The sequence below is a fragment of the Columba livia genome, chromosome 1 (assembly GCF_036013475.1).
Source record: "Columba livia isolate bColLiv1 breed racing homer chromosome 1, bColLiv1.pat.W.v2, whole genome shotgun sequence".
Classification (NCBI taxonomy): domain Eukaryota; kingdom Metazoa; phylum Chordata; class Aves; order Columbiformes; family Columbidae; genus Columba; species Columba livia.
In genome coordinates, this window is record NC_088602.1 from 155,032,062 (window position 1) to 155,048,886 (window position 16,825).

The 16,825-nt window shown below is 42.5% G+C and overlaps 1 protein-coding gene across 1 annotated transcript in view; it reads right to left on the bottom strand.

Moving 5' to 3' along the window:
* Nucleotides 1-418: 418 nt before the first annotated feature.
* Nucleotides 419-16,825, bottom strand: part of CPM (carboxypeptidase M) — a 36,773-nt gene continuing 20,366 nt past the window's right edge. The window contains exons 3-9 of the mRNA XM_065039727.1: nt 15,593-15,690; nt 6,558-6,730; nt 4,871-5,055; nt 4,462-4,632; nt 3,512-3,664; nt 2,320-2,468; nt 419-1,613 (exon numbers count right to left, since the gene is read on the bottom strand). Of these exons, the coding sequence (XP_064895799.1) occupies nt 1,380-1,613; nt 2,320-2,468; nt 3,512-3,664; nt 4,462-4,632; nt 4,871-5,055; nt 6,558-6,730; nt 15,593-15,690 (1,163 nt within the window). The 3' untranslated portion in view covers nt 419-1,379. The remainder of the gene's footprint in view (nt 1,614-2,319; nt 2,469-3,511; nt 3,665-4,461; nt 4,633-4,870; nt 5,056-6,557; nt 6,731-15,592; nt 15,691-16,825) is intronic.

Sequence of the window (16,825 nt, forward strand, 5' to 3'; positions counted from 1 at the left end):
TATTCATTCCTCTAACTAGTAAACAAGCCAAAGTAGTTAAAAGGGGGAGAAAATGCAGAAAATTAAAATGGATATGATGAAGATGTTAAAAAATCTTGCGCACACAGCCCTCATTCCAAACCGGCATTGCCATTTCAGTTTCTAAAGTGTATCTACAACTTCCTGTGCTGCGCAGAATGGAGCCAGCAGGCAGACCAAGTGGCTGATGCCCAAGCTCCACAGCCCAGCTGGTGGGGCTTGATGTGACAGGCAAGAGCACCATTTCGGTGGAGGTGGCATGTTTAAAAATGCATGAAAAGATTTAACTGCTTTGCTGCATTCTTTAATTTGAAGGTTGATGTTTCCCAATATAATATCTTCTGATTACTTTTGAAATTGCTTAAGAAAATTATTGGCAGATAAAGTTTTCAACACAGGACAAGGTAGGAGCTGGCTTTTATTGATAAATTGTGTTTATTGCACAGCTGCAAACACCTTCTAAATGCCTTGCAACCAGCCCAGTGAAAGGACCCTGCTCGTTCTGCAGGCAGTGCAACCGAGCCAGGGGTTGTTGAGCCACCACTGAAACCAGCCCCTGGACAGGATCAACATAGCAACAGGGCTGGGAAAAGTACTTCAATGCTCTAACGCTCTTGCTAAAACTATTTGGATTCAAAAATTCTGAGTTGTATGCAGTTGTGTTCCGTACCAAATTCAATGAGGAGATGGACAACAGCAATGGTATAAAGCTGTCAGTGACTTTCCACTTTAACAGCTCTTGGGGGAACACCATTGGCAGAACTCTTGAGTTATGGTCTTTTGCCTGATGGGACACATTAGCATCAGGCTTCCAGCAACACAGCCCTTTGGCACATACTCACACTTCATTTCCATCTTCTTGTCTTACATGTCTGTATCGTACTGATCTTTACCTTAATTCAGCCCTGAGCAGTCTCATCTGTCTAGGTAAGAGCAAACATAAAAATTCCTCATTTATAGCAATGGCTTTATTATGAGAGGTTAGGATTGACCTAATTGCCAACAGTTGTGTGGCACATTAACTGTTGGTTCAATGTACAGTACTATCAGGCTTTTCTGAAATCAGGTGAATTCTTCTGAATATATTTGTACTTTCTGCATAAAATTTCTACAGTTACTCTAAAGAAATTCTGTACAGTCTATGAAGATAAAATACTTACATAGAAAAATATGATTGTCTGTTATAATAAAAGTAAAACATCTGATTGTCAACCCAGTATTTTACAAAATACAACAGACCTAATTGTAAATTTGAGAATTTGGTTTATAAAAACATCTGTTCTTTTGCATATACAATTTTTTGTCTGAAAAAAACCGCATTTGTGCAGGAAGGTTTTTGCCATCTCGTGTCATTCCCGACTTCATTTGAAAATTGCAAGCACGACGGTCATTAAAACCAAGATATGTAGAGTTGGTTTCACTGCAGCTGAAGCCCGTCCGAGCTGTTGATAGAGGGGAGTTTTGGGACATGAAGCAGCTCTTGATCTGATAGAGACTTCTGAGAAAGAGAAGTCTTGTTTCAAAGCACTGAAGTTACTTGTATTGTCAGTTATTTCCACTGTCTTCAGTATAGATTTATATCCCGGTACAGTAGCCTAGAAGCAAACATGGAAGATTTCTTACATGGTTTGAAATGTTTTCAGCTGTGAAACAATCATTATTTTATGTACTTATTTACACTGTCAACATATCAGAAAAAGTATTCTAAACGTGTGAGAACACAGAAAAAGAGTAAAGTTTTTGACATAACAGCAATGAGAGTAAACCCTCAAAAACTGAGATGGAAACTAATATTTATTTATAATGGGGGAGCACCGCACGCTGTACAAGAGCATGAATCCTGTGGTCACACTTAAGCCGAAGCCCTTAGCTGACTGGAGACAGCGCCTGCGCTGCATCAATGTTCTCTGGTCTCAGCCACTGCCAATCTCCGCAGAGAAGCTGTTTCCACCCAGGGAAATAACCAGCACTGACGGAGCTGTCAGCCCATTGCTCTGGGGCTACATGGGTGCTGCCTCCACCTCCTCACCCTTCTGGAGCTCTGTGGTTTGTTTCAAACACCTCAAGCTACTGTCACCTTGGTCCAGACGCTCATCCCAGCTGGCTCCACCACCCAGGTCAGATGAGTGTTTATCTCTGGACAAGCCGGGGACTCGAGATCCTACTGTATCAATTTCCTTTCTGCTAAAGAGTCTTTACAGCTCCTATATACAGCTTGAGCAAGTTCAGCTCGTTCATCTCTTAAGGATGCCATCTCGCTGTGCAGTTAGAAACAAGAATTCAGTAAGGCTGCACACTTACATTGATCACGTATGTCCCAGGCAAAAGGAGAAGAAAGTACTCCCCATGCTCGTTTGTTCTGTAGGGGCAGACGTGGGGCCTTCCTTTGGCTTCCACGATGGCATTGGGAATAGGATTCCCATTCCTGTCCATAACTTGACCCTTGACACCTATGAAAAAAGGAGAGGAAAGAAAGATCACAACTGCCAATGGGTGAGCCTCCCTCTCTGAGAAAGTCAGACTTTGTTGCTGGATGCACTCAAAGGCTATTTCACTGATTTCAAGCACATCTAATAATACCTCTAGTCACTTCTGTCTTACTGAAGGGAATTAAAATAGAAAACCCTTTGCTGTTAATAGTTTACCCTCATATAAAGTTGGAAAGCAGCATTGTAATCTCTGCTTGTAAATCTCATTCACTGCATCATATATACTTTTTGTATGTGTCTTACTGAAGTGCTTCAATTTTCATGACTGGTTTGGGGGATTTTTGCAAACCTCCACCCCCCCCTTTTTTTTTTTTTAATTTAAAATAAGTCAGCCCTTTTTCTAGTACTTCCCAGTGGCAGAATACCAGCCATGCCTGCTTGTCAAGTAGTTTCCCTGAATTCTCACACACCACCTTCACAGCAGCACTGGCATTAAGCAGACAGAACAACAGTCAGACATTCTGGGCCACAGAATGCAAGATAAGCAACAGATTTATGCGAACCCTTCAACTCACTGTAAAGTGCTGCTGCTACACTAAGCAGCAGCTCTCCCAACTGTGAAGTCAAGATCACACCTAGAAACGCCCTACAAAAATACAAAGTCCAAGCAGCAAAGACCTACAAAACATCGTGCATATGCACAAACACATTTAGAGACCTCTGAAATAAATGACTGCCCCAAGGCTGCTCGAGAAAGCGGGCTCCCTGAGGGGGTGTATGGTAAGGTGGCCCCCAAGGCCTGTCCCTTGCTCCTGCCCAGTGCATTTTAAGCCCCTTGCACCATGTAACAGTGTCCATCACCCCACACCTGGCACACCTGTAAGTTCTCCTCCCTGACCCAGCCCTGGCCTTGTCACACTCGCTTTTCGGAAGCGATGGCTCCCAAGTTCACATCAGGACTCCTCACCTGTGGGCCCTGACACAGACCCAGGCTGTGGAAGTTTCCCGCTTTGCCCACCAGCCTGGCTTCAGTTTATACCTCCCTCCCCCGTTCGCATACCCACCTAGATGCACTTGTTTTATGTATTCGATCAGAGCAACTCTGTTGTCTCTCCAGAACTTTTCCAGCTGGTCTGCTGGAGGATATTTACAGCATGACAGCTCCAATGTAATTTCAAAACATTGTCCCCAGACATAGTTGTAATCTTGCATTCCACCTTAAAAGTGAAATAAAACAGTGTTTAGCTGCAAAGAAACACCAAGTTCAAAACAGATGAAAAATAGGGGAGTTTAAATGTTAGTATTTGCATCACACCTGTAAGAAAAGTAAATCAGGTAAATTATTCCTCAATGCCACACTTGTATTTACTGCCTCCTGTAGAAAACCAACCTAATTACTCTAGTTACACATAGAGTATTGTTTTCTAAAGCATGGTGGCATTTTGGGAATGATGACTATTATGTCTGATGATGGGTGGGTCTTCGACTTAAATTCATTCAAGCACTTGCAACTAAATAGGGACGGATAAATTTGTAGGTTGGCATAAAGTTTGCCACTGCCAAAGCCACCCTAAGAGCCTTTTCAAGGTTTTGAATTCAGACTGTGAAAGCAGCATGTGGTGCCAAAGTACACAGGACATATATCCTATTTGCCTACCCATAAAAATAGAGATGATATATGGACAGAAGATTGGTTTCCTTTCTGAAAGGACAGGACTTTGGTGACACACCAGCATGTGCGTGTGTGTATAATCTGTAAAGCAATGCAGCCTTAGGAAAGGGCACAGAAGCAGCCAGACAACAGAGGCTGCCTCAATCACTTGTGGAACTGCTGACTGGGAGAGCCTGCAGACACCCACGTCCTGCTCAGAAGATCCACGTGAATGCCTTGGCTTATTCCTTTCATCAACCCTCTGCCCTGGGCAAAAACACGGCCCTTTCATCATCAAAGATGGCAGGGGAAAGTGAGAACATCATATGAAGCAGCTGAAAAATACATCACTGGCATTCTTACCTTCCAGCTGATACCAAGAATACCCATTGGTAATGCCTTCTGGAAAGCTTTGTCTGTTGTCACACCCAGTCCCTTTGTACATGCTGGCATGGTTGGAAGAATAGGTTTTTGCCAGATGAATAAAGACATCATCATCTGGAGACCTGCTGTAGCCTTTCGAAGAGATGGTAACTGCAGAATAAAGTAGCCATCATGTAACTCTCACGACTGGTAAAACATACAGTGCTGGCTTGCATACAGCAAAAACATCTCCCAAATAACTTTATCAGGCAGTGAACTTTGATGGGATTTATCAAAGTCTGCCCATCCCAGCTCAAAAGCTGGAAAAACCTTGCAGAAATCCTTACGAATTTTGCTTTGGTACAGCTAATGTTCCTAAACAAAATCAGCTATGGAGAAGAGAGCTTACCTGAGTTACCATTGTCAAAGGTGTAACTGGCAACCAGGGCACCCCCATGCAAGTTTGCTGAAAGAACAAACGTTTCGTTTTTTATCCAGTTCATTACTGCTTGAGTTTCTGGCTGAATACTAGCGTTGTTCTTTTCAAAGGCATCAGGAAAATTTCTGTTCAGATCTTCTCCATTCTTATTGTACCTTGGAAAAAGAGAAGACATTCCCACTACTGTTTTGCTTATAGACACTTGCACATCATCAGCTTCCCACTACTTAAGGTCCGCGGCATGCTACTGTCTTCAGAAAACACGCAAGATGACCACTGCAAATCTTCTCAAGCATTAAGGAGATGGACTTTAATTTGCTTTCTGGCAGCACTGGATTTTCACAGGACACAATAAAACAATTCTATTATATTTCAGGTAGAAACTGTGAATACTATTTAATATGCCTATAGCATGCACACACCTACAGAGACATGAATGAGAAAAACCTAGGCCAGATAAGGAGGCTGTTGTCTTCTGGTGTGCATTCTTCACACTTGTAGAGAAGACCAAGGTAACCACTGGATGGTTGCATCCCTTGTACTGCTGTCACTTGGGACACAGAGCAAAAGATTTGATTCAAACACAGGATGAATTCTCTTCCCCCAGTACCTGAAGGTCCAGCCTGTGGCAATGCCCTTTTCCTTTTTCACTCAGACAGGTCAGTACAGAAAGTAGAGAGGGTATTCAGCATCAGCTGTATTAATTTTTAAACTCTCTCTGTTTGACAGTGAGGGGATTGAATATCCCACCCTCCATTAACATCTTATCTGTTTGCTAAGGAGTAGATTTCTTTCCTGATAAAAAGGAGGACCTACACCGGTCACCTAGAGAACTAAACTGCCTTTTCACTTGCTTCTGACATTGCCATGGTCAATGATCCAAGAGAACTTCTAGCTCATGAGTTCGCTTTTTCTGCACATTCCAACTTTGTCCCACTGGTATTTCTTCCCATTCTCTCACCCTTTCCTCTTCTTTCCTCTTCTAGCTTGTTAACCTTTTCCTCCCTTTCTGGTCTCTGCAATAGTTACACTAAAGAATGCAAAAGTAGAGCAGGATACAATACTAGGTTACATTTTATTCTGCATAAGTTTGTTGATTGTTTGTTGTTTGTTTGTTTGTTTGTTTTCCTCTTCTCTCCTAGCACTACTAATACCTCAGCAACTACTATAGCTAGTAGCTCTGCTTGCATAACTCATCCCTCTTACTAGATCTATATTAAATATGATTTTTCAACACATTTCTAGAAGCCCATTCAACAAGCTTAGACACACCTTTTTCTCATTCTAAAGGGTTAGTGTTCTCCAATTGAAATAGATCCCTGTGGGTGGCATTTTCCTCCGGTTTTTCTAGCACCCTAAAGGTCTAAATAGGTTATTGTGCTTCTATTTGCAATCTGGGTCTCCTGCCTAAAAGGTGAGGTCATTACACCATTCTGACCAATTTTCTCTAGCTGCAACCCATATAAACACCAGTCTGACTCAGCCTTCCACAAACTCCATGCTGCAACAGTGCATCTTTAGAACAGCACAGGCCAAAATTAGCCCTAACACTCCTCTACGCTATCCCTTCCATCAAATATGATTCAGTCTCTAGGCTCTGATTATTGCTGCCCACCCACTTCCTTTACCTACTCCCACCCTCCTAAGCCACCCTTACCTTCCTCGTGTGTAATAACAATCCGGCACTTTTGTAGCTTCAAACCCATCAGGATTCATTGTTGGCATGATATGAATCCGGGTGTTATTGAGCAACCGGGTAATAACTGGGTCATGTCCATAGCTGGTCACCAAGAAGTCAATCAAATGGAGCAGGATTTCTCTCCCAACAGTCTGTATAAAGAAGCACAGATTTTAAGTTTGCTATGGAAAAAGAAGGGGGGCTGGAAAAAAAGGAGACTCACCACCTCACATCTACAGGTTTTTCTTTCTGGATTAAACAGGCACACAATAGCATTCTGGTCAACACGCTTTTGTTCTATGCTCTCCCCTAAATATATTTAAAGGAATTTAATAGTTGAAAGGAGTCACTGGAGGATTTTCACAAGGATTTTATACCCAGATCAACCAGAGCTTTTTCTGTAATGGGAAAGTGACTGTGTCAGCTGCGCACTTGAATCCTGCACGGATAAGGCATGGCCTTATCAAAAACTGTAGCTGCATAGGCTGCCTGATAAAAGATCTCGTGGGCTTGGAAAGGCACCACCGCATGATCTCAGCTGCGCTGCAGAGTCAGCTCTGTGCTGGTGCCCGAGGGACCCCGGGCTCCGCATGCAAGTGTCAGTGCTGCTCATCACCGCTTGGCAGTGATGGTTCACAAGGAAGGAAGGACACCCCTTCCATGTTTCCCAGGGTGCTGCTACAGAGCAGGATTTATTTCTTGTTGATTTCCTTTTACGTGAAGTCAACTTTAACATGGGATCAAGAGACGCACCACAGACACTTCTGTTACATTCTCTGTTGCATTGCTTTATTTTAATGCCATGAACACAGGTACTGGGGAAACCAAACAGTTATATACAAATCCTTACAAAAAAAGAAATTGAAGGATATTTGGATGCAGACTTTGGATCAAGGAAAGGCACTGATAGAGAAGAAGCTAGACACCTATTTTTGTTAATTTTTGTATAGGTTGTGAAAGCTGTCAGGATGTCTCCCTCTAGTCTACACTATCAGATTTCAGGCAAAACACTGGCAAGTTCCAGCTCCTGTGGGTTAAGAACAACCTATTCTACCCCAGAAACCACTAGTACAGTGTTCACTGGACCACACTTTCCAGAAGCACTTTCTGTGGCACTGTGACCCGTGCCTCAAGGGCGCTGTAGGGTTCCTAAGCCCTGGCTGGGATGGGAACAAATCAAGACTTGCAACTAGATGAGCTCTGAGATAATTCTACTTTATCTCCAAGAACAAAGCCTGGTAAATCACTGCAGGCTCCAGCCTAGAGCTACAATACCTCCATTTCTTTTGAATGAGTCTTGCATCACTAAAGTGCAAATACTGCAAAGATTTTTTTTTTCTTTCCTCTAAAGTGAGGACCATGGAGTGACATTACTGGATGAACCTGGTGTCACAGATAAGCATCTTCTTGCTTGCAAACTGGTACAGGCTTAGGTAAAGGACAAGTGAAATCAGGCAGGGGAAAAGGAATATTTCTCCGCAGCTATTTGCTGCACTAATGTCCAGTTAAATGTTCACATTGGTGCATTTTAAGTGGCAAATCCTGCTGTAGGTGTTGAGGTAAACATGAACACAGGCACCATCCAGCAGGAGCTCTGTCTGCAGGAGCTAGGTTGGTACACGATGTGGATTACACCGTTTTAGGCATTATGCTTGAAGGCAGCCATGCTCTCTGAGTAGCTACATGAGCAATTCTGCCATGCTGTTTGTACAGGGAAAAAGAAGGATCTCTTCCCACCCTGCCCCTCAGCAGATTTGTTCCCAAGTTTTCTAACCCTTGTCTGTAAGCTGTTGCAAGCCACCATCCAGTAATCTGCTAGGGAAAGCTGCCTTACACAAATGTATTTACTGTCCCAATAACTAAGTGGTTCTTTTTTTAGACCCTACAGCAAATGAGCTTTGACAAGGGGGGAAAAGGTACCTAATTTCGTCCATTACCAGTAGCTTTTAGATCAGCACCTGAGTACATGAAAGCAGACTGCTCTGCAGGTGTAGATACCTTTACTCTGTGAAATTTAAGGGATGTAACAGAACCTGTCTTGTACATGCAGCTCAGTTCCAGCTCTGGGTGATAGGCATCTTGGGACGCATATGGAACAGGGGGGAAGAAAGGAGGGGAAAGTAATCAGCCAAATCATGGCCCTGGGCATGGAAGATAAAGCCAGTAGACTCAGAAGCAGTGAGAACAGCCCTACCACAGAGATAGCTAAACTACAGACAAGACTGGACTGCTCTCTGGGGAAACTAGGATAGTGCCTCTGCTCCTACAGCACTTGTCTTCAGTGCCTGACAAAAATACATCCAGGAAAGAAAGGGTGGATAAGCAGGAACAGGAAAGTGGAAAAAAGGTAAAGAAAAGCAACCAGAGAAGGCAGTAGAAAAAGGACAATGTTTATAAAGAACAGAAGATTACTAGTTTTACAGAAATGGCATTCTTTGCACTTCAGAGTTAAAGCCATACTTACATATACAGTACTTTAAAAACTAACCCTATTTTATAGGATTCCTTGCGTAGTTATTGCTGTACCTGAATACTTGGTATATTAAGCAATTCAGCTAATCTCTATCACAGAGAGGTGGCACTTTGATCATTCACCAGTGGGGGAAGAATATGTATTTATTACCATTCTATTTTGGTGGAGTGACAGAGGGGTGGTTTTATTTCAGTCCAGAGTACCTGGGCATTTCTAGAGGTGTTTGAAGGGAGCTTTGATTTATGGGAAAGTATAGCTCAAGTTTTGATCAAACCCTTGGAAGGCATCTCCTGCCCAGCCAAGCTTTACCCTGTTACTGGAGAGGCCAGCTGTACCTACGGAAAATAGTTGTGAGACATTTATTTTTACTTTAGAGCTTCAAATAAAGGTTCTAGACATGGTGGAGGTAAGTGGCTGACTGTAAAGCCAAGGACAGACAACTTAACTTGCCTCTAGTCTAATATGAAGATGTAGGGAGCAAGGGACAGCCTTTATGTGCTCTGAGGCTTTGAGAACACATGATGAATATTTGGTTTTAATTGCAGGATCCCAAGGGTGATGCCCAGGTGTGTTGTTTTGCTGTACCTCAAATGAGGCGTGACCCAAAAGCAAATGAAAGCCCTTTCTCCCACCTTTAGGGACACAGTTAGACATGAAGTTTCTCTGTGTGCTTTCAGCTGTCAGGTCTCCTTGTGCGCCCCAAAGGTAGCGTGTCAGCAGGGGAGGCTTTCAGTGACCCTCAGGGGAAGTCCTGAATGAAGCAGCCAGCCCGTGTCAGGGCATGGAGCAGTGCTGTAGAAAAGGGTGTGACTGCCATTTCCATAGATATACCCTTTAAACTTGCTGACCGTCGCTTCTGGCACGGCTGGGTCAGCACCCCATGCAGCTACTGAAGGTCTGACTCAAGTAGCGCTACCAGCAGCCAGTTAAAAGATTAAGGTTAGCTCCAATTGCACCTGCACTGTTGCGCTTCGCTACAGTACCCCTGTTTTTAAAACATTTTTGTTACCACATGATAGAGACCTAATACCAGGGGACTATGGGTGTACAGACTCTGCCCATTTTTATGATTAAAATCCTTTCCTTAAACATGGCCTTATTTGTAAGTTGCACTATGTTGAAAGAAATATCCAAACCATCAGGTAGGACCTGTTTCAGTGCAACACGGTCTTGCTGGTCTCCTTGCTCCAGCCCTGACTGTTCTGCAGACCTAGCGCAGCATACCGGGCACAACCCCGCCTCAGGAAGCAGAGTTACAGCAGAGAAACCAATTGTCCATCCTGTTTTGTCACTTAAATGCCACACTTAACAAGATGTTATTTTTTTTAACACTTGTAAAGCACTAATTATTATATCCAGTCTAACTATTATGCAACACACCCATTGTGTTTGTCCTTCTTTACTACTATAAAATTCACGAGTGCAAAAGCAACTGTGTGAATACTGTTTGGCACATATCCATTTCTTTCTGAAGCAGTAATCACTCCAGAAATATAAGAACTACCACATGTATGACAGGGAATTGCAGTTCCTTGATTTATCCCTGAAGGAAATGGCAACACAAAGTCTCCTTTTGAACTTGTAACTGCCACAAGATGTTACCACCTGGACAAATTCCACAGGCTTCTCACTATAGGCTTCACCTGGCTGAGAAATGGAGCAATGTTTCTTTTCCCCCTCAGAAGAGTGGGAGTAAAGATAAAGAAAAGGGTAACTGGGGTGAGGCAGCAGCCCTACCTGTGTTGAAAGAGGTCTAAGTAGCATCCAGCTTTTTTTACGCTCTGAGGTTAGCAAATAGATGTGATTGTTTTGAATTTTGAAATCTCTGGTGCTTCTGACCTTTACATCACATCAGCTGATAGTGAAGCCAGGTGGAAAGAAGTTTGCTAAACAAGAAATATTTATTCTTTTAATTTCTCTTTTCTGGAGCATGTATTTGTTTCCCTGCCACGTCACTTCCATACTATGTTGCACAGTATGAAGGATGTAGGAATATGTGCTGAAAATTCCTTATAGCAGGTTGTACAGTATGTGGACACAATTATTTTTGCCCGACTTGGTGATTTAAAAAAAAAAAAAAAAAGCCTTTTTTTATACTGGCATTTCGATAGTGTACGTGCAAATTCCATTCATTTTTTGGAAATAATAGTGAGAAGAATCTACAGAAGACTCATAAGTCTGTTGTTTGTTTTTAAGCCCCAATGATACCAATCAGAAATAAACCTACCCCAGTCCTCAGTCACTGAATGCCTAATAGGTCCCCATACCTTAGGAAATCCTTCTGTGGATATGACTGTGTATATGATGACATGGAAAATAAGGTCTAGTTGCTTTAACTTAAAGCACAAGACAAGCCAGCAAGATAAACACATCCTTTCACATAAGCTAGCTCAGCCATATCAGTACGGCCTCAGCTTCACGTAACAGAAGAGGTAAAACACTGCTACACTATACTTAATACATTAAGGGGAACAAGCAGAAATGTACAGGTTGTTTACACTTTGTTCAGACATGCTTTTACTTAAAGAGTTTTCCAGCTGTGATGTATGTGGTTTAAGAACAGCCTTTTAATTAGATCCTGTGGTTCCATTGTGCAGATTGGACTCCAGCCACTGGTACAGCTGGTCAAAAGGTGATAGTTCTGCTCCATTTATGACTTAGGAGTGTTTGAGGGTTTGGTTGTGGTCAGCGTTAACTGGAATGAGTTTTTCCCCAGGGAGGAACATGCGAGTGTACACATTGAGGAGAAAGAGGTCTTTCAAGTAAGAGTACAAACCTGAGACAGGAGACGCTGCTTTTTAATTGAGAAGGAGAGCTACCCTAGAACAGCAGGAAACTTCTCCCTCATCTTCCTCAGCACAGACTCTAACATTTTACAGATTTGTGCAGTTTGTGCAGTGATTTAGTGCCATTTTGACTAAAGTCTCACATAGCTGCAAATGACTGAATTACCTCTAATGATCAGTCTTAATCTGGTTTGGGTTAAACAAAAAGTAATGCTAAAAAATGGTATCCAACTTTGTACAGGAACAGAAAGAATGGGGGAAGTCTTTTGTTGCATCTCTGGGGATTTGGGGCAAAAGTTCACTCTATTTGGCAACAGTGATCATAAAATAAAGTCATTTAAACCTTGTCTGGTCATGTCTTAAAGTATTAAGAAAAGTTAACCTACTTAAAAAAATAAATCTTTCCAGTTCTCAAAAAAAAAAAATACTCTCCTCCTAGTATTGTGTACTGGTATGATTTTATTAGAACTTCCCTGTTGGGCAGCTCTCCAAATAACCTGGGTTTTCTTCCAGCAGCACGTGTGAACACCTGCACACATACAATTTGGGCTCCTTACCCAACTTTTAGGTTTTAAGAGTAACCAGCCAGCTGAGTTGAAAAAAGAAAAATGTCATCTGTGTGATCATGACCCATTAGAAGGGCAGGATCCCCAAACAACAGCTGAGAACAGAGCTTTTCTCACTTCGTACCATTTGTGGAAAGCATCGCTGAAGCACAAAAGACCTAACTAGATCAATGAAGCCATAATCCTTCAATCTTCAGTTGTGAAAGACTGCAGAACACAAGTTGAAGCTTGTCATAGTTAGGGCAAAACCTAATCTGCTTAATATATTATAGGGGTAGTTGAATCCTTCCCCAGTGACTAGTTCAGGAGACTCTTAGATTATGGGAAAAAATATTCAAGTTCTCCAATCCTTCTCTATATGAGGAATTCATTTCCTGCCATCTGAAATACATTTAAGGTCTGATAGGAAAAGCAAACACCAACTGTGCATTATATCAATATACACAAAATAGCATAAGGCAAAGATCATCATTAAGGCCTGAAGAGGAGGAATAGCTCTCTTTCCAGAATCTTCTCTAGGTGTGTGCTTGGTCTAATGAACAAAATAGAGTGTAGCGTGATGCTGAGTGCTATGTGGTACCTCAGCAGCTCAAGGATCAATGCTGTTCAGACAAACTCAGACATGGTGCCAGATATCTTAGCAAAAAACAAACAACAAAAACCCCACGAAACAGTCTTGCCTCATTTCCTCACAAAGCCAATATAAAAGTTTAGATCCTAGACAGTGATCTAGGTTGCCTGCTCTCCAGCACTTCCTGATCTTGTGGATACACAAACAGTGAGCCTCTCCGTGGTCCAGGTTCCTTATGCACATCCAGGTGGGCAGTGATAATGGCAGGAGTGCTTCATTGTGGAGGTTTCAATAGGAGGCAAGGCCTTCTGCAGTCCAGCAGTTTTGGATTTGAGAGCCAGGCCATTCTGGGTAAGATCATATCCTGCCCTCCACCTCTCTCCCACCAAAGCTGGGACATCAGTTTGGTTTCCAATCAGAATTGGTTTCCAATCAGAATTGGTTTCCAATTCTCTTTGGCAGTCCACAGGGAGTGTCATAAGGAGCCTCAGTTCCTGGACACCCTGGACCACCCTGCTGATGCACACCAGGGTTTAGAATCATAGAATGTCCTGAGTTAGAAGGCAGCCACAAGGATAATCAAGTCCAACTCCTGTCCCTGCATATGACAACCCCACAGTTCACATCATGTGTCTGACAGCTTGTCCAGTCTGTTCTTGAACACTGTCAGGCTTGGGGCCGTGACACCTCCCTGGGGAGCCTGTTCCAGTGCTCCACCACCCTCTGGGGGAAGAACCTTTTCCTAATGTCCAACCTAAACCTCCCCTGGCACATCTTCCTGACATTCCCTCGGGTTCAGTTGTTGGTGACTAAAGAGAAGAGTTTGGCACCTGCCCCTCCTCCTCCCCTTGTGAGGAAGCTGTAGCCGCCGTGAGGTCTCCCCTCAGTCTCCTCCAGGCTGAACAAACCCAGTGACTTTAGCCACTCCTCATACGGCTTCCTCTCCAAACCCTTCACCAACTTTGCAGCCCTCTTCTGGACACTCTCCAGTAGCTTTATATCCTTCTTATCCTCTGGTGCCCAGAACTGCACCCAGTGCTCCAGGTTAGGCCGCACCAGTGCGGAGCAGAGCGGGACAATCACCTCCCTCGCTCGGCTGGCAATGCTGTGCTGGATGCACCCAGGACTCAGTTGACCCTCTTGGCTCATGTTCAACTTGACATCGACCAGAACCCCCAAATCCCTCTCCACGGAGCTGCTCTCCAGCATCTTGTGCCCTAGTCTGTATGTACAGCCAGGGTTGCCATGGCCCAGGTGCAAAATCCAGCACTTGCTCTTGTTGAACTTCATGTGGCTGGTGATTGCCCAGTTCTCCGATTTGTCCAGGTCCCTCTGCAGGGCCTCTCTGCTCTCAAGAGTGTCGACAGCTCCTCCTGATTTTGTGTCACCAGCAAACTTGCTAAGCAATCCCTCAAGTCCTGAGTCTAAGTCATTTATGAAGACACTGAAGAGCACTGACCCCAAGATGGATCCATGTGGAACTCTGCTAGTGACTGGTCGCAAGCCCAACATAACCCCATTTAGGAGTTGCAAACCCTACCTTGGGCATCCGGTAACACGTGTATCCCTTTGAAATGGTGAATCAGCTTCCTTCCACACAGAGTTAAATTCCAAAGCAGACTCCTAGCAGCACTTTGAGTACAGCCACTGTCAAACAAGGTGAAACTAGTCTAACTTGGGGAAAATTCTTGGCACATAATGTCACAAGTGCGTGTAGGCATGAAAGTGCTCACACACAGTACTAGTAATAGCAATATCTTGTGATATGCTATGTTCTACACACAATACACTTCCTACTACATGTATTTTTCTTGGATTTGGGAATTCATAGTTTTGCTTTTTTTCCTTTTTTTGCCATTTCTGTTGAAATATTTACTCTTCATATTAAAGACCACATAGAAGTATATTATGTCATTTAAACTTATCCTGAACATGACTAATATAAGCAGGTAAAGCTAGAGAACAAGGGAAACAGAAAGCAAGAAAAGATTATAAAGAAGAGCAAAGCTTTGAGTCTTTCTGTTCCAGATTCATGTTCTACATCAGGAAAGCTGATAGTCACCATTTTCTCCTTTATCGTTAATAAGTGTGCATTGTTTCCAGGGCAAGTTAATCCCGAAATTGCTTTTTGTTTTGTACTTGTGTTATCTCTGGTGAAACTAGGCATTCCTAGCTTAAGGTTCCCAAGAGAAATTTTCTTCCTTAAATAAATCATTTGGTGCTTCACAGCAATTATTATTCAATCAGAATATATTTTAAGAGTTCAATCAGTCATACTTCATGCCCAGGCAGTAATAATGCCCAAGTAAACTATTGCATCTGACTCATTACCAGGAAAAGTTAAAGCCTCTGGGTTTACTCACACGGATAAGACAAAGCTCCCTACTTAAGAGAGGTCTTAGGTGTAGGATTCATTACCATCATCTAAGGTCTTATAACACCCTTCCATCAAAACGAAGGAACTTTATTCTTGCAGTTCTTCAAGAAATACATACATGTTAGGTCCTCTTTGAGGTATGGCATACCTCAAAATAAGTAACACGTGCCTGAGAGAAGTTCACTCTAAACCTCTGGTAAGCATATTTGGTATAAACGACATTGCAAAAGTTGAAACGTACCTCATCCCCATGCATATTAGCAACATACTTGAACTCTGGAATGCCAATCTTATGATGGGTTGGAAACCTTCCCAGAACAAGAACCCACAGGTCTCTACCTTTAAGAGGGGAAGGGGAAAAGACATTTTTTTAAACAAGTGTAAAATCACATAAAACTTGGAGAAAAAACAAAAAACAAAACTTGGTCATTAAGACCACTGTACAAATTATTTTATTTCATTGTTGCCCAGTCAGTACTATATATAGCATATCAAAGTAGACAGTGAGGTTTTGTTTATTCTATGAGTACTTGATAAGTTAGTTATAGGAATAAATATGTTTTGCCTTCTGACCAAAAGTTTGTAACAAACACTACAATTTCAAAAGCATTTAACCGGTGCTAGAAAGTAGTTGGGTTGTTTTGGTTTTTGTAACAAATATTTTTGAAATCAAGTTTAGCAAGCAAGATCTTGTCAAGCAAAGTCACCAAGCAACTAAAGAGCATTTAAAACACACTCTTCCTCCCAAAAAATATTAAATTACAGGGGGTTTCTGAAGCACTTACAGAAGTTTTCATCATCACAAAGAAATAACTTTTTTTTTTTTTTTTGTATTAAAGATAATGCAGAAAAGCAAAACACATTCATGAGTTACTGCTCAGAAAACAGGAGATACTGGGCAGAGCTGCATCAGAGATATATTAAAAAAAATCAGCAGGGAAAGAATTAATAGCTACAGAAAGAGCATTAGTTTGGATTGCTGAAGCTGCACAGGAAGCTGAACTAAGTAACAAAATACATGAAACAAACATACATTTTGTAAGTTCTCTAGGGGGAAAGGGGAGGCATTTTTATTATTATTTTTAGTGATATTGTGGCATTTCAGATCTCATTTGTGAAACTATGCTTCCCACTAGTCTGCTCAATGAGGTGGAAAGCTCTAGTTTCAGTAGATGGCAGCAATGAAGCTGGACCAGTTCCTTGATAGCCCATAGATTTCTAACACCCAAACCTTGCACACATGCTGCCTGTCCCCAGGTCTCACACAGGGCTTGCTGGGACCTGTGAGCTGTCTCAGAGGACTCCATCTGTCATTGTGACTTATAGGAAAGAAAAATCTAGGTGTTTCCATATGCAGTACTGTAAACATTATTTCCTTCATCTCTGTGAGTTGCCAAATCTGCAGTAAATAAACTCCGGAGCATAACAATTTGCCATGACCCTCATGGTATAGCTGCAGTGAGCCAGTGGCATA